This window comes from Elephas maximus, chromosome 23 (assembly GCF_024166365.1).
Source record: "Elephas maximus indicus isolate mEleMax1 chromosome 23, mEleMax1 primary haplotype, whole genome shotgun sequence".
NCBI lineage: Eukaryota > Metazoa > Chordata > Mammalia > Proboscidea > Elephantidae > Elephas > Elephas maximus.
The window spans coordinates 28,162,576-28,184,711 of record NC_064841.1 but is presented as its reverse complement, the minus strand read 5'-3'; the positions used below and the strand labels follow the sequence as shown (position 1 = coordinate 28,184,711).

Genomic DNA, 22,136 nt, shown 5'->3' with positions numbered 1-22,136 from the left:
AATTAATATCAAAACAGTGGCATACTCTAGTGGTAATTAACATTCTATTCACTAGAAAGCTGGTCTTTGTTTCTATAGAAAAATGATAGTTGATTTCCACAGTAACAATGTTGAAACGGTGTAACATCTGGAAGTGACTTGGAAATATTAGCAAGTATTGAGTTATGTGCATTACATTTGATTTTATTGTACAATTATTCTACCTTTCTAAATTAGTAACCCATATTTGGCATATATGTAATAACTTTTTAAGAAAAACATCTTTGACCCATTAAGTAAAAATTTTACCAAGATTAGGTGAATTTTATATTTGTATATATTCTTTGACATCTATCTGAATCACAAACTTGAACTTACATGAATCATACAGTTTTTTTTTTCTTTTTGCCCTGCGTTAGGTATGACCTGATTATTGTTAGCACAGATACTTAATATTTTATTCTGACATAAAAGCCATTGGCAGATTTCTGAAGCATTTTTAAATGGAAAATATAGAACTCATAGATATAAAGGAGGTCAGTTATTTTGAAATACAGTAGTCAAATATTTTTAAAAAGGTGATACAGTAATTTTTATGTTACTTTATGAGCATATTAACAATGTCTAGTAGCAGGTCATTATGCCTCGGAATCGACTCGGAGGCACGGGGTTTGGTTTTTTTGGTTTGTTTTAGTAGCAGGTCTAACAACTACAATACTTTGAAAGTTACAATAAGCATTAATGTTGTTAATATTCTGTAACACTAATGTGATATGGGAAGATCTGTTTTATTAGTAGCAAAGTCATAGGTACTACTAATACCACTGCAGTTTGGTGTCTACGTTTATAATGAAAAGAAATACTCAATTTCAATTGTTGTTGTTAGGTGCCATCGAATTGGTTCCAACTCATAGTGACCCTGTGTACAGCAGAACGAAACACTGCCCAGTCCTGCTCCATCATTACAATTGTTGCTATGCTTAAGCCCATTGCTGCAGCCACTGTGTCAGTCCATCTTGTTGAGGGTCTTCCTCTTCTTCACTGACCCTCTACTTTTCCAAACATGATGTCCTTCTCCATGGACTTGGTCTATTCTGATAACATGTCCAAAGCACATGAGGCAAAGTCTTGCCATCCTTGCTTCTAAGGAGCGTTTTGGCTGTATTTCTTCCAAGACAAACTTGTTCGTTCCTCTGGCAGTCCATGGTATATTTGGTATTTTTGGCCAACACCATAATTCAAAGGCATCAGTTCTTCTTGGGTTTTCCTTGTTCGTTGTCCGGCTTTCACATGCATGTGAGGTGATTAAAAAATACCATGGCATGGGCTAGACACACCTTAGTCCTCACAGTGACATCTTTGCTTTTTAACACTTTTAAAAAAGTCCCTTGCAGCACATTTATCCAATGCAATATATCGTTTGATTTCTTGACTGCTGCTTCCGTGAGTGTTGATTGTGAATCCAAGTAAAAAGAAATCCTTGGGACTTAAGTATTTTCTCTGTTTATCATGATGTTGCTTATTGGTCCAGTTGTGAGGATTTTTGTTTTCTTTATGTCGAGTTGTGATCCATACTGAAGGGTGTAGTCTTTGATCTTCATCATTCATCAGTAAGTGTATTAAGGTCCTCTTCGCTTTCAGCATGCAAGGTTGTGTCATCTAGAAATTACCAAAAAAAAAAAAAATCCACTGTCATTGAGTTCTGACTTATAGTAACCCTGTAGGACAGAGTAGAACTGCTGCCCCATAGCATTTCCAAGGCTAGTGGATTTGAACCACTGACTCTTTGGTTCAAAACCAAGCACTTTAACCATTGTGCCACCAAGCCTCCTTAATTAGAAATCGGTGGAAATAAAAATGTTATTTCTTATCTGTCTGAGTTTGTGGTAACTCTGAATTCTGCCCATCTTGTCCTTGGTGGTTGAGGCTCCATGGACATAATTAAGGCCTTAAGAATCTAGTGGAATGGCCTCCATTGGTGAGTCGTAATGACATATTTGAAACTGAGAACCACATTCTCTGTCACTGGGGATGACACATCCCTAATTTCTTGATGCCTTGGGCCCAGTCTCATAATCAGAGTGAGATGATGCAGTAGTAGAAGCAGCATGGGTGTCAAAGTAACCTTGAACAAGTCTCTTAGTCTCAACCTGTGCCTCAGTGTCCTGAAAGATGTAGCAGTCTTCTTTGAGGAGATTATCATGTCTCATAGATGTGAAAGACTTGAAAAATAATATGCTTTGTATAAATGCAAGGAATTACTTAGGTGAGAAATATGTGAGTCGCCTGTTAACTGCAGAAGGTTCCATCCTGTGAGTCAGTGCACTGGCGTAATCTGCCTGTAATGCCATGAGTTTGAGTGGACTGAGAAGATGTAATTGGCCGTCTCCCTTTGCTGTTGAGGGAGAGGCATTGGAGTAACAGAGACAGTTATTTTCTACACGTTCCCACTGGTGATAACTTTATTCATTTTTCAAGAGCATCTCAGTTTTGCTGGAATTAAACCATCATAAAAATAAATAAATAAATAAATAACCATCATATGTGTACTTTATTGTTTGCTCCTGACAAATAGTCTTTTCTTTAAAACAGCATTTCCTTTTAGTCTGAAATAATTGCTTGGCCCATTTTATTATTGACCGAAATGTCCATGGATGTAACTTGTTCATTGTTCTTGTTCAGTGCCACACACATGTTGGGAGGATTAGATTTGATTTTTTTTATTTTCAAATCAATTTTTTTCTTTTGTTTTTATGTTACAGTTGGTGGTATACAATAAAGCATGATAGAAAAAGTACAGGATTTCCAGTCAGAGTACTTGGGTACGAATCTTGTCACCCGTGTAACCAACCTTAGGTTCAGTTACATAGTCCCTCCAGAAGCTTGTTCATGTAGAACTATCATATAGAACTTATGTAGGACTTAGTGGATCTTCTGAGTACTGGGTGAGTTAAGTCTTGTACCTCATAAACTAGTAAATGAAATGCAAATAGTAGAAGTTATTATTATCTTTGTTGCATCAAATTAACCAAGTCGTTATTTTGCCTTTGGCGCCAATGCCAAATGCTGTGTATCTTGATACTTCCTTTCTCCGAGAAGAGGCTTCTTAGCTGTCTGCATTATTTTGAGAAACCTATCTCTGTCTGCATAATAGAGGCCTTTCTATTCCCATGGGATCCTCAAGTTAGGGCAGTGGGGGTGTGGTAAAAAAATCTCAGTGGTGCAGCCAGATCCCCGGTTGGTCCAGCCTTGGTTTGCAGTTAAAAAGATGTGTCTCTTTACCTTACTGAGGTTCCTCAATTTGGAAGGTTTAATAAATGACTGTGAGCGTCCCCCTCAACTACTAAAAAACAAAAAAAACAGCATTATATAATTCACTAAAGTAGTTGTATCAAAGAGATACTACAGACGACCTACTTGTTTCCATCCTCTTCTCCACTTCTCAGTGGCTTTTAGTTATTAATAGATGGTAGCACCTTGAAAGAGCCAGGTGTGGCCAGTCAGGTACTAGAAGTTGATTTCATCTCTCTGTGCCCTGAATTGTGTGCTCCTTTTGCCAGAACAGAGATCTGCATAACTGCATGTAGAAGTGTGCCCTTTTTTAGTGTTAGCGCATAGAAAGCCAGCAGAGGGGGTAGTGCCATTTATGGTAGTGTCTCCTTTTATGATCTGCTCTGGAATGGGCCAGCCTGGCGACCATCCTACACAGCAACATCAGATGTGTTATCTTGATCTAACCATTCTCTCCTCAGCCCATACCTTAGTCATTTCCTCGGGTAGGTCTGTGGGTTAAAATTTCAGCATCAATGGAAATTTTAAGATTTCTGGGTATAACTGAGAAACACTGGTGGCATGGTGGTTAAGTGTTACGGCTGCTAACCAAAAGGTCAGCAGTTCAAATCCACCAGGTGCTCCTTGGAAACTATGGGGCAGTTCTGCTGTGCCCTATAGGGTCACTATGAGTTGGAATCAACTCGACGGCAGCGGGTTTGGTTTTTTTGGGTATAACTGATTGTGCAGGAAAAAGTTTGGGGACTTTTTGTCCATTCATGAGTCACCCTATTACTTAAAACCTTAGCTTTGGCTACTTACAAAGCAGATGGAATTTCGTGGTTGAATTTAAACGTTGGCAAAAACTGTTGGGGAAAAGTAATTGAAATTTTCAAGGAACTTATTTTTCTTAATACAGGAGAAAACATCTCTTATAAAATGAAGCTATGACTACTTTCAGTATAATCCTTTGATATTATGTACTGGGCGTTTAGAAACGTAGGAACATCATTTATATTTCCATTTGATTAAAAATAACCATGCCGTGTGGCAAAGGGACCTGGTCCTAAACCTAGAGAGAGTATTGTCTCAGGGTATTAATGATACTAAAACATTGGAAAGAGCAAACATTATTTCATCAGCTGTTCGCCATTACAGATGTAAGAAGAAATGAGGTGGAGAAGTTAATGTTTGGCATTTTCAACCACAATTTTAATCATTTAATTGAAAAGACAGAAAAATAAGTCAGGAGAGTTGGGTAATATATTCAGGTCTGCCACCATTTTTAAGTGAAGTAACTCGACTTGATCTATGAAGTAGAAACTTTGACCACTTGCTCCTATGACTCTTCCTTTGCTCTTCTGCTTTGATTCCTATTTTTGCTTCCTTCTTATGCTGCTTGGGTAATGGTAATGGATGTTTCATCCATAGCCACAAAAAGGGGATCAGTAGGGGAGGTGCAGGGCTTGTGTTTCAGATCTCCACCCTACATAAAGATCAAAGCGACTTTTCCTCTTTCATCTTGTTCACTGTAGTAGAAAATACTGTGAGGAGTTAGTGCAAACAGGGAAAGGGAGAGCCGATGCTTTTCTACTCCGGGTAGCTGACAAAGGAATTCCAACTTCTCAGCTGCACTTGGGATTGAAGTAAAAAAAATTACGTTGGAAATAGATGACCTTTCTCTAAAAACACTTGTGGTGAAATCACAGTTATTTAAAAGGAAAAGGTTGAGAATGACAGATTTGGAATTAATTGGATTCAGATTATCTGAAATTTGAGAATAGGGTGTCAGCTGTTTACCTGAGTTATGGGGAAGAAATTTGGTAGTGGGTGCATCAGTATCCTTGGCGGACATCAACCTAAGCAGATAAACTTTCTTCTTCTTTTCCTCCTCTTCCTTGCTTGCTTTTCATTCCTTTGTTCATTTAACCAACATTTGAGAGCCTTTTACATGACTACCTCCCCTGGAGGGACTTGGACTTGGGTGGAGAGAGAGCTCTGTAATCCATGAGGTTGGGAAAAGTCTGGGCTCGTTGCTTACGCTCCCTTCTGTCCATGCACCCGTTTTGTATTGACTGACATTTTTCTTCTGCTTGTTCACTACTTGTGTGATCAATTTTATCCAAGACTTCTTCCCTTCCCGGAATGGCCTGGGAGCGCACTTCAGACATGTTGGCAGCAGTTAGGCATTGAGCTCGAGCCTGACTTTCACAAAATCATTTGGTCCCAGTCCTCTGTGTCTAGCCAGCTCACTCAGTGTTCCTCACCACCGCAACAAGCTGGCTGCCAGGCATTCCCGTCTGAGGACATGAATGTGGGCTCATGTGTGTCCACGTGCAGAGTCAGCTCGGCTGCTTCCTGGATCATCCCTGGCCATCCAGGGCAGCCCTTTTTCATTTTTCCTTTGCCTCCTGCATTTTGAGTTCCTCTTTTGATTCTTGCGGCTTGCAGGCCAGTAGGGGTAGAAGGAAAGATTTCCAGGGGTGGAGAATTTTATTAAAATTTCTGTGGAGTATTTCAGTTCAGTACAGGAAACTACCTTCCTTCTTTGTTAGCGAAGAGAAATGCCACTCAAAATATAAGTGTTTTTAAGAGATTAATTTTAGTTCTTGGGCTTAGGTTTTTTTGCCTGCTAGCTTTACAGCCTTGGGTCAGCTAGCTTAAATTCTGTGACCTTTGTCCCTCTTATCTCTAAAATGAGAATAACTATATGCCTCACAGAATTCTTGGGATGATTTCATGAAGTGAGATAATAATACTGTATTTTTACACACATGACGCGCACAATCTGCATTTGTTCACCAACCATCCCTTCCCCCCTTGATGTATTTTTGTAAGCACACTATGCTAATTTTTTAAACAGCAACATGTAAAAAAATTGGCACAGTGCACCGGGAGTGGAGGAAGTGGTTGGCAACCAAAAGTAGAAGGTTTGCGTTATTTGCATAAAAACACGGTAATAATAGTGAGTGCTGGGTGAGATTTTGGTATTACTATGTGTCAGTCACTATCCCAGGAACTTAGTGTGTTGACTCTTTTTGATAGAAGACATTAAAGCAGGTACTCAATAAATGTTGGTTATGTTTTGACTTCTTTTACTTCTTTTATTAACCTGATTCTCAAAGTTTAAGTATTTACTTCTCAGCATTCTTGACTTTTATATAATTCTCCACATGATGAAAGCTTTGGGGTAGGACAACCCAGTATGAGAATCATGGTTCTTCTACCTAACTAACTAGTTACAAAATTTAATCATTCTTTGCTTGGTTTCCTTCATGTAAGACAGTGATGCTTAATATCTATTGCCCAACTAGTTAATAAAATTAAACATGATAACCCATGTCTACTAGCTGGGAGACTACAGGTAGTGACTGAGTTCCTTTCTCATCTCTCTCCCCATGCTGCTCCCATTGGTTTTCCCTGTAACTCCCATCTCCAGCCTATTTTGTTTTTTTAAAAAATATATATTTTATTGTATTTTCTATGAAGGTTTACATTGCAGTTTAGGTTCCCATTCAACAATTTCTACACAAGTTCAATGACATTGGTTACGTTCTTCACAATGTCATTATTTCCCTTCTGGTTGTTCCATTTCCATTAATCTAGTTTCCCTGCTCCCGTATATTCTCATCTTTGTATTAAAGTAATTGTTGACCGTTTGGTCTCATATAGGTGATTTTTAAAAAGAACTTAGTCCTTACAAGTGATACTCATTATTTTTTGAGCCATTTTGTTATTTATCTACAAAGTGACCTCAGGGATTATTTTGGGCTCAAGGTTTAAAGAGTATCTCAGGGCATTACTTTCAGGGAGTCTCCTAGTCTCAACCAGTCCAATCAGCCCCAACCAACCCATTGACATTGAGTCGATTCCCACTCATATCGACCTTATAGGACAGAGTAAAACTGCCCCAAAAGGTTTCCAAGGACTGCACCACCAGAGATTCACATTTTTCTCTTGTTCCATCAGGGTCCATCTATTGTGGCCCAGATTAAAACGGTTGGTAGTAGTAGCCAGGTATTTCATTTTGTTTTAATGGTTCTCTTGGTCATACTTATAAAAACACTCTCTCCATTTAACCTTTTGTGCCTTATTCTCTATCCACTCGTCCTCATGTCTAGGCCACAGGATACCAGGCACGTAGAAGGTTCTCAGTAAATGCTTGTTGAATTGAATTGAGTAAAAACCCAAGATAAAGAAGCAAACTAGCTGTTATTTGTCATCAGGCTGACTTTCTTCATTAGCCTGAAGAAGGTGACTGGGTGTTTGCTCGCAGAGGATAGATGCATTGCTTTTTTTTTTTTTAGAGGGCTTTTTAAGTAGACCAAGACTTCTAGAGCTTAAGATTGAGGAAATTTGGCTGCAGCCTTTACGTTCTGGGGTGCTGGTAGGTAGCAACCTGAGAATCTGGCATGATGACCTTTTTTCAAGCTTCTAGGATTCTCTGGAGAAGATACGCAAGCGACCATTCTATTGAGTCACAGAGTGGGAGGAATCTAGATAAGGAATAAAGAATACTTTCTTCTGATTTCTATAATAGAGCTTATTAGGTCTTAGTCTAATTTTTCTGTTTCTATTCTTCTTAGGCTATATAGATGCATTAAATGGTTTAGCACCTATTTTTTCTCATCTTTAGACATCCAATGCTTAGTACATAAAGTATGTACTAAATATGACACATAGTATGTGTCAGGAAATAATTGGTGAATTGAATCAGGTGATTTGTCTGCTTCGGGATATTGCCAGTTTCGTTCATCCCAAAAGGAGGTGAATCTGTCTTTTACTTAGTCATCTGTGTGAAGATTGGAAGGGACATTTTACTGCCTCAGGATTTTTTGAACTGAATTCTTTTTTGTTTAAATTCTCCTGTTAGAGTAATGTGTTTCTTTATAAACTGTGTTCATTAAACAAAGAGTATTACTGTCCACCATTTCCTAAGTTGCATATTATATCTGCACTTTGTTACTGCTCCTCGGATTTTCTTCTTCTCTGGAGGAACGTAGGCATAATTTCCTTAGACGTAGATTAAAACCGTATTTGATCATTAAAATTCGTTGCAGCCTGTGTCATGTAAGGAAAGTGAACAAAATGCTCAGCACGTATCTTTGATTTTTGTTTCTATTCAGAATTAATATTCCATTTTCTAAAGTAAAGGTTTCTGATGACACAGCAGCTCTGGGTGTAGGAAGGAACCATGTTTCTGATAGTGCCCGATTATGCACGTACATGTAAACCGACATCTTCCGCAGATCCCACAGGATAACAAGATACTTAGAAACGGGGCTTTGAAACAGTTTTTTATCTGTGTAGGCAATTCATAATTTCCAAAAGCTTCTTCGTTTCTTAGAATGGGAGAAAAATGTAGAACAAAACTCATTCATAAAAAAGACCAGCCTTACGGGAGTGGTAGAGACTTAGAGGAACCCCTGAGACTGTCGCCCTAACACACCCTTTTAACCTGAAACTAAAGCCTCTCCCAGAGGTCACCTTTCAGCCTAACAATAGATTAGCCTAATAAACAACAACACCCCTGAGAAATGTATGCCTTGGAACGTGAACTGTACTAGACCAGATGTGCAACATCTGCCCTAGAGCAAAGATGAGAAGGCGAGGAGAGGCCGAGAAACTAGAGGGATGGAAATGGGGAGAGTGCTGACACATTGTGGGGATAGCAACCAATGGCACAGAACAATTTGTATATGAATTATTGAATAAGAGACTAATTTGCTGTGTAAACTTTTACCTAAAAATAAAATGCTCAAAAATGTTAAAAAAAAAAAAAAAAAGCTAGCTTTCTAACTGGAAGCCTAGTTTCTTTGTGAAAGGTAATTTATACTCCAGATTGATACTTATTTTTTAAATAGTGGAAAATTTATTCCCAGAAAATACATTTGTAAAAAGATAATCTTTCAGCTCTGTATAGCTCTAATTTTTGTTTCTGGCCCTTTTTTTTTTTTTAACTGTGCCCTCCCCCCCCAATTCTTGCCTTTATTAGTGATTTTACCCAACTTAAAAAACAAAATCGCTTTGTTTTAATAAATTAGAAATTATATGATAAATGATGACAATAAAATCTCCTTTTTATTACAGCCACCTCTGTTTACAAATACCAAGAGTTCTTCATATTTAGTGAGAGCATTTTTTGTCTGCCAAGTCCATACCCCTGATTGACTATTGGGAGTTTTGTATTGAATGAAATAATGAAGATTGTAAGCTTCTGGAAAGCAAATACTTTGCTTCTGTGGACCTTCCAGTGTCTAGCAGAGGATTAAATAAAAAGGTTCCATGTAAGAGGGACATCTTGCATAAGCCTTATTTTTTTCTTAATAGCCAATAGGGTGGGGGAAGACACTGTAAAATAATACATGTCTGTATCAGATGGTAAGAAAAATCCATAACAGATTTATGGTAAAATTGTGTAATGTGCTATACGAAGCAGAGCATATTTGTGGTTTGCATTTTAGACAAATTAGAAGAGGCTTTGATAATACTTACCAGTCCAAGCCTGAAAATTTCTAATGGTATGGTTTATCCTTTCAACCATACTGATGCAGTCTGTATACTGAGCAAATGATCCAAGAAGCTAGCCTGTATGAAGAAGAGCGTGGCCTCAGGATTGGAGGAAGACTCACTAACAACCTGTGATGTGCAGGTAGACAAAACCTTGCTTGCTGAAAGTGAAGAGGGCTTGAAGCACTTGCTAATGAAGATCAAAGAACACAGCCCAGTAGGGATTACACTTCAACATTAAGAAAACAAAAACCCTCATAACTGGACCAATAAGCAACATCACGATAAACCAAGAAAATACTGAAGTTGTCAAGGATTTCATTTTTCTTTGATCCACAATCAACATCTATGGAAGCAGCAGTCAAGAAGTCAAACAGCATATTGTATTGGGCAAATCTGCTGCAAAAACCTCTTTAATAACTTAAAAAGTAAAGATGTCACCCTGATGATTCTGAGGTGTGCCTGACTCAATTCACGGTATTTTTAATCACCTCATATGCATGCGGAAGCTGGACAGTGACTAAGGAAGACCCAAGAAGAATTGATGCCTTTGAATTATGGTGTTGGCGAAGAATATTGAATATACCATGGACTTCCAGAAGAATGAATAAATCTGCCTTGGAAGAAATACAGCCAGAATGCTCCTTAGAAGCGAGGATGGTAAGACTTTGTCTCATATACTTTGGACATGTAATCAAGAGGGACCAGTCCTTGGACAAGGACATCATGCTTGGTAAAGCAGAGGGTCAGTGAGAAAGAGGAAGACCCTCAATAAGATGGGTTGACACAGTGACTGCAACATTGAGCTCAAACATAACAACACTTGTGAGGATGGTGCAGGACTGGGCAATATTTTGTTCTGTTATACATAAGGTCGCTATGAGTCGGAAAACTTGATGGCACCTAACAACAACAGAGCACCATGTTCGATAAACTTGTAAATTAGCAGCCATGCTTTCATAAATGGGGTTAATGTGATTAGCTTGCCAAGGCCCAGAAGAAGTTACAATATTAAAGAATGCATAAAAAGCTAAGTGCTGAGCTTTAACTCACTCTGAAAGCCTTCTTACAAACTTTCTTATTGGATGATTGAAAACTGTCCATTTTCTGGATGCTCTTTTCTGATTGATTGGTCCATCTGTACTGCCTTTTTCTGGAAAGCTTTAAGGCAGCTTCTTTGTATATAAATTCTCCATGAAGTTCTCTTGGTGCAGAGCATTGGAATTCCATTCTACTCATTTTGATGACTGTGACCTCTACAGTTGTTTTATTTTGTAGAGGTGAGGATGATCTCTTACCAGAGTTGATTCCTACTGATTCAATTCTAATTTAATATATATGACTTTTAAAAGTGATTCAGGGTAGTATCATTCGTCGTGAATAGAAGTACACATATCTGTAAATATGCTTCTTTCTATTTTAAAAGAGACTAGGGAGAAATAAATCTTTAAACATGCTGAACACTGAAAACCAAAAACCAAACCTATTGCCTACAAATCGATTCCGACAAAGTAGAACTGCCCCATAGGGTTTTCAAGGCTGTAAATCTTTATGGAAGCAGATTGCCACACCTTTCTCCCATGGAGTGGCTGATGGGTTCGAATCGTTAACCTTTTGGTTAGCAGGCAAGTGGTTAACCATTGTGCTAAACCAAAACCCATTGCCGTCGAGTCGATTCCAACTCCTAGCGATCCTATAGGACAGAGTAGAACTGCCCCATAGAGTTTCCAAGGAGCGCTTGGTGGATTTGAAATGCCGACCTTTTGGTTAGCAGACAGCTCTTAACCACTAGGCCACTAGAGTTTCCACCACTGTGCTTATCATACTCTAATTTGAGTCTCATTTTAGATGTTAAAATAAAGATTTCTGTTTGCCCATTATGATTCAGATTTTAATTTAGTCATCACGTTATTTAATTTGCAGATGAAATGATTCTTTTTTCCCTGTGAAAGCTTTATCACTCTGCGAGCTTGAGCTTGCAGAACGTGGTCTGAAGTTAGAGATGTGGTGTTTGTATTTCTATGCAAAAATCTTATGAAGTTTGTAATACTCTTGAAAGCTAATCAGGTTGGATGTTCCTTTACTATGTACTGCAGATATTTTTCAAATATATCCCTGATTTACATTTTTGTATGAAGTAGAGACAGAGCTAGTTACTTTGTGTCTGTTTGTTGGAAATGCGTTTTATCGTATTATTTGTTTATACAACCTACATTCTCAGTCAGAAACTTCTAGAACTTGCCTTGTTAATTCTTTTATATAAATGTTAAATTGACAAAGAAGAAAGTTTTTATCTTTTTAGTAAGGAGTATGACTCAGAAGCCTAAATTTAAGGAGTTAGTATTACCTTATTAATATACCTGTTAATACAGGGTAGCTAATTTCAAAACTGCTATATTAATACATTCATTAATATTAATATAAATATTTACATATTTTGGCATAAAGATTACTAAAATAAAAAACCAAACCCATTGCCTTTGAGTTGATTCTGACTCATAGTGACCCTGTGCAACAGAGTGGAGCTGCCTCATAGTTTCCAAGACTGTAAATCTTTATGGAAGCGGACTGCCACATATTTCTGGAGTGCCTGGTGGGTTTGAACCACTGACCTTTCAGTTAGCAGCTGAGTGCTTTAGCCACTGCGTCACCAGGGCTCCTTAACAAAGATTAATAGCTATTAAATAAAAATAAATTTTCCTTGTACACTATAGTCTAAACATTGTTAAACTTTTCATTTTGTTTTTACCATTATTTAAAAAAATGAAGATAAATCTAGATTTTGTGTGTTCTTTTTTTTCTTTAAGAATGCTTTTGACATGATTAATTCATTTTATTTTGGTCTATAATCAACCTCCTGAGGTATAAAAAGAAATCCATTTCAATATACAAGTTTAATTTTCCCTGTTTTTTTTTTTTTTTTAGAAAGACAAAACTTTGTATCAGTGTGTGTGCCTGATTGTCTTAAATAATTAGACCAGCTTCTCTGTTTCTGATATTCCATGTTTTTCTCTGAACCTTGGGATTATGGTATTTATTGTATTAGTTACTTCATATCTTGTCTTGCTATAAAATTATTTGCTTCTAGAGTAGGTAGCATAAAGTCAGCCACAGAGACAATAAATATTGACACTTTGCTGCCTTAGTTGCTCTTCCTTAGAGAAAGTATGGATAATGTGACTACAATGTTTAATGGCTCACTCTGCTCATAACAGGTCGGCTAGTCATAATATCTTTCTTCACAGTACTCGTTACATCGTTAGGAAAGACATCTTGGAAGCAGAGATGTCCATCCTGATTCAGGATTGCTGAAGTGTTTCGTTGGTCTGAATCCCTTCATTTCATCTACATTCTAGGGCCTAGATTAAATGACATCTTTTAAGACACTTCTGTGGTTTCTGGCACTAACGCTCCCTTTGTTCCTAAAGACCGTACGATGGAACTATGCATGCTAGTTCAGGAAGGGGGCAGAATATGATCTCTCAGCCAGACCCAGAAAACACACTTACATGGCCTTGGAAGTCTTTTCTTTCTGGAAAATCATTGAACTATGATAATTAATTTTAAAAGTATCCTTAAAATTAATTTAAGCACACATTAAATTTACTTGTCTTGGATAAAGCCAGTGAAAATTTTATGAGAAAAATGAGATTTCATATCAATCTGTTGATCTGTTCAAAGGTTTTACAAAGTGGTTGTAGAGAATCAGTTGGTTGATGAAAAGTTAATTTTCATAAATTTTAATTGATAAGCCATACTACTTATAGGACTCATTTAGTTGATTGAACTAACAAAAAACCCCATTGGCGTCGAGTTGATTCCAGCTCATAGTGACCCTATAGGACAGAGTAGAACTGCCCCATAGCTTCCAAAGCTGAGCCCTTTATAGAAGCACACTGTCACGTCGTTATCCTGTGGAGCGGCTGGTGGGTGTGAACCCAGGGACTGCTCGGTTAACGGTAATGCACTTTAACCACTGCACCACCAGAGTTCCTTGCTGATTGAGTTAGAGAACTAGAATTCAACATGCACTAAAAATTTCTTTTTCTGTGGAGGAGAGAAAATTAAATTTCTGGGTATTTATTAACATGATACACGTTTGCTAATAACATGTATTGCCTTCTTCCCTCTTGCTGTTTTCCTTAGGTGATTGAAGACAGTACTGGAGTTCGCCGGGTGGTAGTCACACCCCAGTCTCCTGAGTGTTACCCTCCGAGCTACCCCTCAGCTATGTCTCCGACCCATCACCTACCCCCCTACATGACTCACCACCCACATTTTATTCCTAACTCACACACGGCTTACTACCCACCTGTTACTGGACCTGGAGATATACCGCCTCAGTTTTTTCCTCAGCATCATCTCCCTCCCACAATCTATGGTGAGCAAGGTGAGTAGGATGTTTCCTCAGGAGCTGTTGGAACTGGTTGCAGCACTTAAGTAGTGTAAGAGAACCCTTCTTTTATCTCTACTAAGCATGGTAGAAAGGGATCTATGTGGTTTATAAACTCATGGAAAATCCCTAGTTTCCTTTGTCCTGTTATGTCTTGTATGATTACTTTGCGGGTTCCAGCTTTCTCTTTTTTCTCAATTCTCTACCCCCACCCAAGTCCTGCAGATATCAAGGAGCTGGGTAATTACTTTGTATTTTAGAAAATAGGCAGTGATCTATCGTGTGTTCCCGTGTCCTATAAACATTTTTATGTGAGAGTGGCCTGAGGCAGAACCTTTTGGCATCCTTAAGGCCTAGCAGAAAAAGGGATGCTGAAAAGTGTTTTGTGTCTTGTTTCCAACGTTAGAATAGCGTGAGATCTGAATAACCTTTGGGATATGTGAATGCTCTATATCACAATCTTGGCAGAACTCCAAATCCCCTTGCTGTTGATGAGGTCCTCCTGAGCCCCGTTTTCAGTTTCACGGTAGCCTTCAGTACAGCCACAGCTTTGCTGGTTGTTAAGCAGATACTTAACCTCGAATGGAAAAGAGCCTCAGAGCTACCTACATTATGTCCTTTTAATTTGGCCTTGGTTTTTTTTATTGGTTTAGTCTAAAGCCTGTCTCTATCAAAAGGGATACTAAGAAACCAGATAAATGAAGTTGAAAATTAGACTTCAACCTCTCAGACAATCAAAAAGTGATTTCCTTCAGTCTGACTATAAGTTGAAGCATTTTTCTGCTTTCAACATTTATTATTTTTGGTTAGATAAATTATATTAGAAATGCCTGTTATACTATAGAATTTTTGAACAAGTTCTTACCTCACCTTCTCTTATCAATTACACATACACACACATTTTTTTCCCCTGTATGTTTATCTCATATTTTTTCTCATTAATGGAAGAAAAATTTTGAGATGGGTATTTCAGGTGAAATATCCTGTTGTAACTTAGAAACAGAACTTGATTACTTTCTTTTCAGTAATCAGAAAGAAATGTAGCATAATTTTAAATAACCAAGTGCTGTCATATTGGTGTATAGGGAGAGAGTAGCAAAAGTATGAAATCAACACTTTGATTTCATGGAGATATCAATAACTTACTAAAGATCTTTACCTAATAATATAACACCCATAAATATTAGGTAGAGTGTATACGCCGTGAGAACATTTGGATAAAAACTGAAAAAAATTCAGTTAATGGTAATTTTTAAAAAGTATTCAAATGGTTTGACACAACGTACATTAAACATTTGAGCATTTGCCAGTTTCAGTCTGAGATATGATGCCATTGGGAAAAACTTGGGCTACTTACTTACCTTTTTTGGAGGAGTTTCTGACCTGCTTTATTTTATCCGTCTGTTAATAGTGTTCCAGATAGACAGTGTTTTCTGAATAGTACCTGTTGCAATTTTAGGGAAGCCAATCAAAAAAAAAAAAAAAAAAAAAGCCAAATCCATTGCCTTCCAGCTGATTCCAACTCATAGCAACAGAGTAGAACTGCCCTATGGGGTTTCCAAGGCCGTAATCTTTACAGAAGCAGGCTGCCACGTCTTCTTCCAAGGAGCGGCTATTGGGTTCACCAACAGTGTGACTCAAATTACCGGTAGTATTAAGCAAAAAAACAAAAACAAAACTTCATTTTATAGTATGTTTTAGTCTAATTTCATTAAAATTACGCAGAACAATGGTGTACAAATTGAAGTGCCTTCACTGATTTCAAATTAAAGACAGCAAAACAAAATCCCAGTTTACTTCATAAATAGCCGTTTATGTGTTTTCTCAGCTTAGTTCTGAATGTGCATACCTAAAGCAATTTAAATGTAATGTCTTAAACCGTAAGAGTTAAAAACCTGTTTTAAAAGATTAATGATTATATTACTATCCATCATGGATATTTTAAATCTCAAATATAATGCACTGTAATATTTACCATCCTTCTTATGTATTTTGACATCGTTTACATGGGTATATTTTCTCAGAATAGAACTGTATTTGTTTTACATGTTCTCTGGAGCAAATTGATTGCTTTTAAAGGTCTACCTTAACAAATGTGAATGAAAAGAAAATAAGTGTAGCTTTAGTACTGAGCACTTGAAGCATCGTTGTTAAATCATGTAGAGTGATTGTGCGTTCCTGGTGTGCCAGGGACTGTTGTGATTTAGGTCTTTTGTCCCAGAAAAATGATTAATCATACTCCTTTTCAGAAGTGTTAAGTTTTGCATGTTAAGTTAATGGTCCCCGTGTATGGGGAGACGTTTTTCTTTATAAAGATTTAAAGACTCACCTCTATATGACTTATTACCATTTTTGTTGGTGCTTAGGGATAATTTTAAACTGATTTAAAATTTAAAAATAGAATGGTAGTCCCTTTTTGCCTCTGGATCATGAGATTAATTTTCAGACCCTCGTTTTCTTTTAAACTACTCAGAAATATACATTGTAAACCAGGCGACACTCTACTAGTCAATTTGTCTTGCCTCATGATGACTCCAAAAGAGAAGTCTGAGACTACAGCTTACTGTGTTTGGCACCGGGTTGTGGAAATGGCATATCTTTACCCCTATAAGCCCTCCTTGAACATGTCCCCTAATTCTGTAAGCATTGATTAGTTTTAATGGGAACTTCTCCTCTCATTATTTTAGTGAGTGTTGTTAAAATGGTGGCGCTTCTGGATACCACAGATAATTCCTTATATTCTGATTGCTATATGCTTTCCAATAGAAAAACTATTCTGTCTATAGGGATAAATACTTCCTTGATTTTAAATGCTATGCACGTTTAAACGGGCTATTTTATTCTAACTTTTTTTGTGTCCTAAAAACATTTTGAAAGGCAAAATCAAATTTTTGTGTACTAAGTACATTTTGAAAGGCAAAATCAAATTTGGTTATAAATTCAACTACAATAAGAACTCTTTAAGGGCAAAAACCTTGTCTTCTTCACTATTCCCCATAATTTTGGGGACATTTCAAAACAACATGGTTTTTAATGATTGATTATTTCTTGATTGATTGCAAATGAATAGGAATATTTTGAACGTGTACTTATGTATGTATATAGCACTTTTTAAAATATACATTTTATACTGTATATAATACAACTTTAAACTTCTTCCTCCAGAGTTCAGGTCATTTGAGCATTTGATAGTTTTTTATCGGAACTGTAGACTGAGCTCGCATTTGTCATAATCATCCGTTTTAGAAATTATACCACTCTATGGAATGTCAAGCTACATTACCCGGGAAGACCAGTACAGCAAACCTCCGCACAAAAAACTGAAAGACCGCCAGATCGACCGCCAGAACCGCCTCAATAGCCCTCCTTCTATCTACAAACCCAACTGCACAACAGTGTACAATGGCTATGGGAAAGGCCACAGTGGTGGAAGCGGCGGAGGCGGGGGAGGCGGCAGCGGTGGTGGGCCAGGAATTAAGAAAACAGAGCGGCGAGCAAGAAGCAGTCCAAAGTCGAATGATTCTGACTTGCAAGGTAATGCACAAGATGTTTACCACCAAGGGTGAATTATTGAGACAGGGACATAAAGGAAACAACTTTTACCTAAGAACGTTACTTCATGGTGGTCACTTTTTCTGCTAGGAGTGATTGGGTAGACCTTCTCTGGGTGGGAAGAATATTGCCTTGTCTCTTTTTTTTTTGTTATTAATATTTCATGGCAGAAATATACATGTATTTTTATTACATGTGTTTTGTACCTTTCTGCTTAATATAAGTAACAAACATGTGAAAGTGTTTTCACATTAGCCAACTTCTTTTGTTTCACTCTAAATAGACAGTTGTGGAAGAGATCCAAAGTAAAACAATCTTTCTAAGAAGCATGGGACCAGTTTAAGTCTCAAAATAATGATATCTCAGAGATCCCGATGTAATTACTTCCATACTGTAGTGAAATCTGGAAACCCTGGTGGCGTAGTGGTTAAGTGCTACGACTGCTAACCAAAGGGTCAGCAGTTCAAATCCTCCAGGTGCTCCTTGGAAACTCTATGGGGCAGTTCTACTCTGTCCTATAGGGTCGCTATGAGTCGGAATTGACTCGATGGCACTGGGTTTGGTTTTTTTGTTTTGGTAGTGAAATGTATTATTATGTAACAAAAATATATTTCTGTTTAGTTTCGGGCATCAGTAATTGTTTAATGTCACCTTTGGCATCCTGAATGTTTACTGTCACCTTTGGCATCAGCCCAGAAAGACATGTTCTTTTGTAGATTAATTGTGTATAGGATCCATTGATTTTTGGGAGGGAAGTATATGTATTTTAAATGAAGTTTTAGGGTGAGACTTAGAGATGACCTATTTTGGTGCCACAGGAGGAAAAACCAGAGGCACTTTATGTAGGCATATAGAAAAGTCTGACTTTATTGAAGGTAAAGAAGGTTACATTTTGATAAGCTAAGTGAGTTTACAGATACAAATGAAGTGGAAAACAAAGACAGGAACAACTCTGAAAGGCAGGGTAAGAGCTGATTATGGCACTCATTAAATTTTCTGCTTTCCTATTGGACCTCATCCAGGTGGAAACAGGGTCTGCTATTGTGAGAATGTGTTTGTGAATGAAAAAGTCTGAGGTTGTTGCAGGGCATGGAATCACCTTTCAGAAAGCCATTGGGCTTTCTGTCTTGGTTCCTAAGAACTGGACCAACACCTGAAGGCTAATGAGTGGGGGCTGAAATGTCCGAGAGGGACCATCTGGGGTTCGATGCTGACCAAGTCCCCTGGGCATAATATAATCTACCATGGCCATGTGATGAATCTGATAAGGGCTTTGGAAGATGGAAGCTCCAGGAGCTTCCTGGTTGGTGACCATGCACACAAGAGGGTAGCGCGACCCTCTGTGGGACATGGAGGCTTCGCTCTGTGACCCCCTTTTAGACCTCACTCTGTGTCTTCATTTATACCCTTTTTTGTTAAAGATCTTATTGCAGGTGTAGTGTCTTCTGTGAACTCTGAGTCCTTCCAGCAAACTATTGGACTCAAAAGAGCAGGGAGAACTGGCCAGCTTGAAGTGGAAGAAGTCTTGTGGATTCCTGGGCTTGTGGCTGGTACCCTGAGGTGGTAGAGGAAAACCCCAGGTTGAAGTGAAGGATCCCTGGTGGTGCTGTGTGCTGTGGTTAAGTGCTCGGCTACTGACTGAAAAGACTGCCATTCGAACCCACCAGCCACTCTACAAGAGAAAGATGTGGCAGTCTGCTTCTCTAAAGATTAAAAAAAAGATTACAGCCTTGGAAATCCTTTGGGGCAGTTCTACACTGCCTTACAGGATTGCTGTGTGTTGGAATTGACTTGATGGCAATGAGTTTGGATTTTTGGTTTTTAGTCTGAAGTGTGGGCAAGAGTCCTGTGGACACCTGAGCTTGTAACTGGTAACCACCGCAGCCAGCTCTGGGTGGCTGGGGATAAGATAGGACTGCATGAGCAGCTGGGGTCTGAACTTAATAGGGGAGGGAAGCTAAGATTTCCGTAGGATGCAGCTGGCATGTGGAGTGGTATTTGTTATCCACTACACAATTTGGCATCAAAGGTAGGTGATCTTAGTCTCCGTGGACTGTTTTGCACAATTGGTGCTGTAAGCAAGACTTGCTGGAGGACCCTGGTGTGTGTCTGATTGTGTAGGGAAGACTGACCCCTGTCAGGGCAGAGGAAAACTGGGTAAAAGCAGATGTTGGCATATGGATGAATTGTAGCATGAAAAAGAAAAGTAAGATACAGTGAAATATGAAATGTAATTTCTCTGAGTAGGTGAATTATGAGTTCTTATAATTTGGTCTTTATGCTTTTCTGTATTTTCCATATTTTGTGCAGTTATCATGCATTACTCTTAGAATTTTATTATTATCATTTTATATATATAAAGAGATCCAAAGGTCAGGAGCTTTAAAACAGTTCTTCAGAGATAGTGCTGTGTCTGCCATATAAAATTATCTTTAGTCATTTTCTTTCTTTAAAATTAGTTCACTAGCAGTGTCACCATTTTTACCATGGACGTATGTGAGAACAAGAACACGCATACAAATAACAATAGATTTTCCTCAGGAGGATTTTAGTCAAAAGACAAAAGGAATGTATAGCAGTTATCAGAGTGCTCATGAGGTATGAACTACTTTGATTGCTTGCTTGATTGTTTTGCCTTGCCTTGCATCAAAAAGGATTTAAGGCAGATGACATAGATACATATAATAAATAGAGTCAGATAAAATAAATATAAGCAAATTTAAGGGCCAAAATGATAATAAAGCAGGGAAAACAAGATGGAGAGTTAAAAGACATATAATTAATGCAGCTATGGATTAATTATGGCAAAAGTAAGCACCCTCATACATGCAGTTCATATCGCATGTGCCCTAGTGTGTAAGCAACTCTCTATTTTAATATTCTAGCTGTGAGAGGAAGTGGATTGTTATTGAAATTTATTCTTAAATATTTGCTAGTGTAGATACATTTATTTACATGAATTTTGGCATTTTACCTTATGAGAGGGAGAGAGAGTATAATTATTTTGAGCACCTTAAGCTCTTTGTCCTTGTGTAGAAAGTGTGGAATGTATTGGGTAGCAGTGAAATCACTTTTGCTATGGGCACGTGCATTTCTTCATGAAAAGGGCAAGAAAAACATTTTTATCTCAGCTTTAGTTCAAACTTGGTCTGTGGCTCCGTTTCTCATTTTCATTGCCTCCTTAAAATCACACCAGCCAAAAAAAAAAAAAAAGCCAAACCCATTGCCATTGCATCAATTCTGACTCATAGGGACCTTTTGGACAGCGAAGAACTGCCCCATAAGGTTTCCAAGGAGCAGCTGGTGAAGTCAAACTGCTGACTGCTGGTTAGCAACTGAGCTCTTACCCAGTGTACCAGCAGGGCTCCCAAAATCACACCAAGTGCAACTTTTCACAAGGTTTAGCCTTCGAACAAAGAATTGGATGGAGAATTCCAGTAGAGATTTGAGGGGGCTTTTATGTATCGGATAAAAAGGAATATGTGAAGAAACTGAGGAAAAATAAGATGAAGCCATGAATAAGGTTGTACAAAAAAGACTCCTGCAGAGTTGCATGATGTGGGTCATACATTTGGCTTTGCGCTTCCTGGTTGTCAAAACAAAGAGGGAAACATGATCAAGTAAAGCAGGTGAATGTTAAAGTACTCCTTATTCATGGAGTTTATATATTCCCCTTACTATTTCAATCCTGTCTGCCTCAGAATGTGGTTGTTGACTCAAGTGATTCTAGAAGACTACCTTCTGCCTTCTTGTAAGTGTGAGTATTTTAATCTCCCAATGTTATCTTTTGCTTAAATTTACTGTAGCCAACTTCTGTCCCTGGAAAGTTAGCTTCTTAAATAATTCTTAGTTTACAATGCCATCTGATTAATATTAAACTAGAGTTAATGCTAGTACGGTTACCTGTTTTGGATCCATTTGTGGTTTGTACAAGAATAGGATAAATACTTAGCCATGAGGCTTTTCCTTGTGGTATTTTTCTACATTCTGTTTAGGTTCACAGTCAACATTTCTAGGAGTCCCAACATTTTTCCTGCAGATTTCCCTAACTTCTGAGGGAATCTACTTGAATTACTTACTTTTTTGTCACTTGAGAAAGCCATGTGGGTGGAAAAAAAGGAAAACTTAATTTGTTCCTGGTCCTGTGATAAAACTAAGCATATGTGAAATTAGCAGACAACTTACATAAACCTAAACAAATATATTACAAGATTGAGAGAAATTAATTACTCTCTTGACTCCTGGTTTTCTCAGTTGGCTGTACTTCGGAAACACTGGTGAAACTTTAAAAAATGCAGATTCACAGATCTACTAAGTCAGAATTTTCTTGCCTGATTTCGTTTCATATTTTTTTCAAAGCTCCATTGGAGATTATGGTCAGCCAAGCTAGAGAATGACTGCTCTAAAATTAAGGATATTTACAGAGGGCATC

General features: G+C 37.9%; 1 protein-coding gene across 4 annotated transcripts in view; it reads left to right on the top strand.

Annotated features, from left to right (window-relative positions):
• FNDC3B (fibronectin type III domain containing 3B) overlaps window positions 1–22,136 on the top strand; it is a 391,440-nt gene that overhangs the window by 207,619 nt on the left and 161,685 nt on the right. For all 4 annotated transcript variants that reach the window (XM_049867193.1, XM_049867190.1, XM_049867192.1 and 1 more), the window contains 2 exons: window positions 13,906–14,149; window positions 17,399–17,686. In XM_049867193.1, the coding sequence (XP_049723150.1) occupies window positions 13,906–14,149; window positions 17,399–17,686 (532 nt within the window). The remainder of the gene's footprint in view (window positions 1–13,905; window positions 14,150–17,398; window positions 17,687–22,136) is intronic.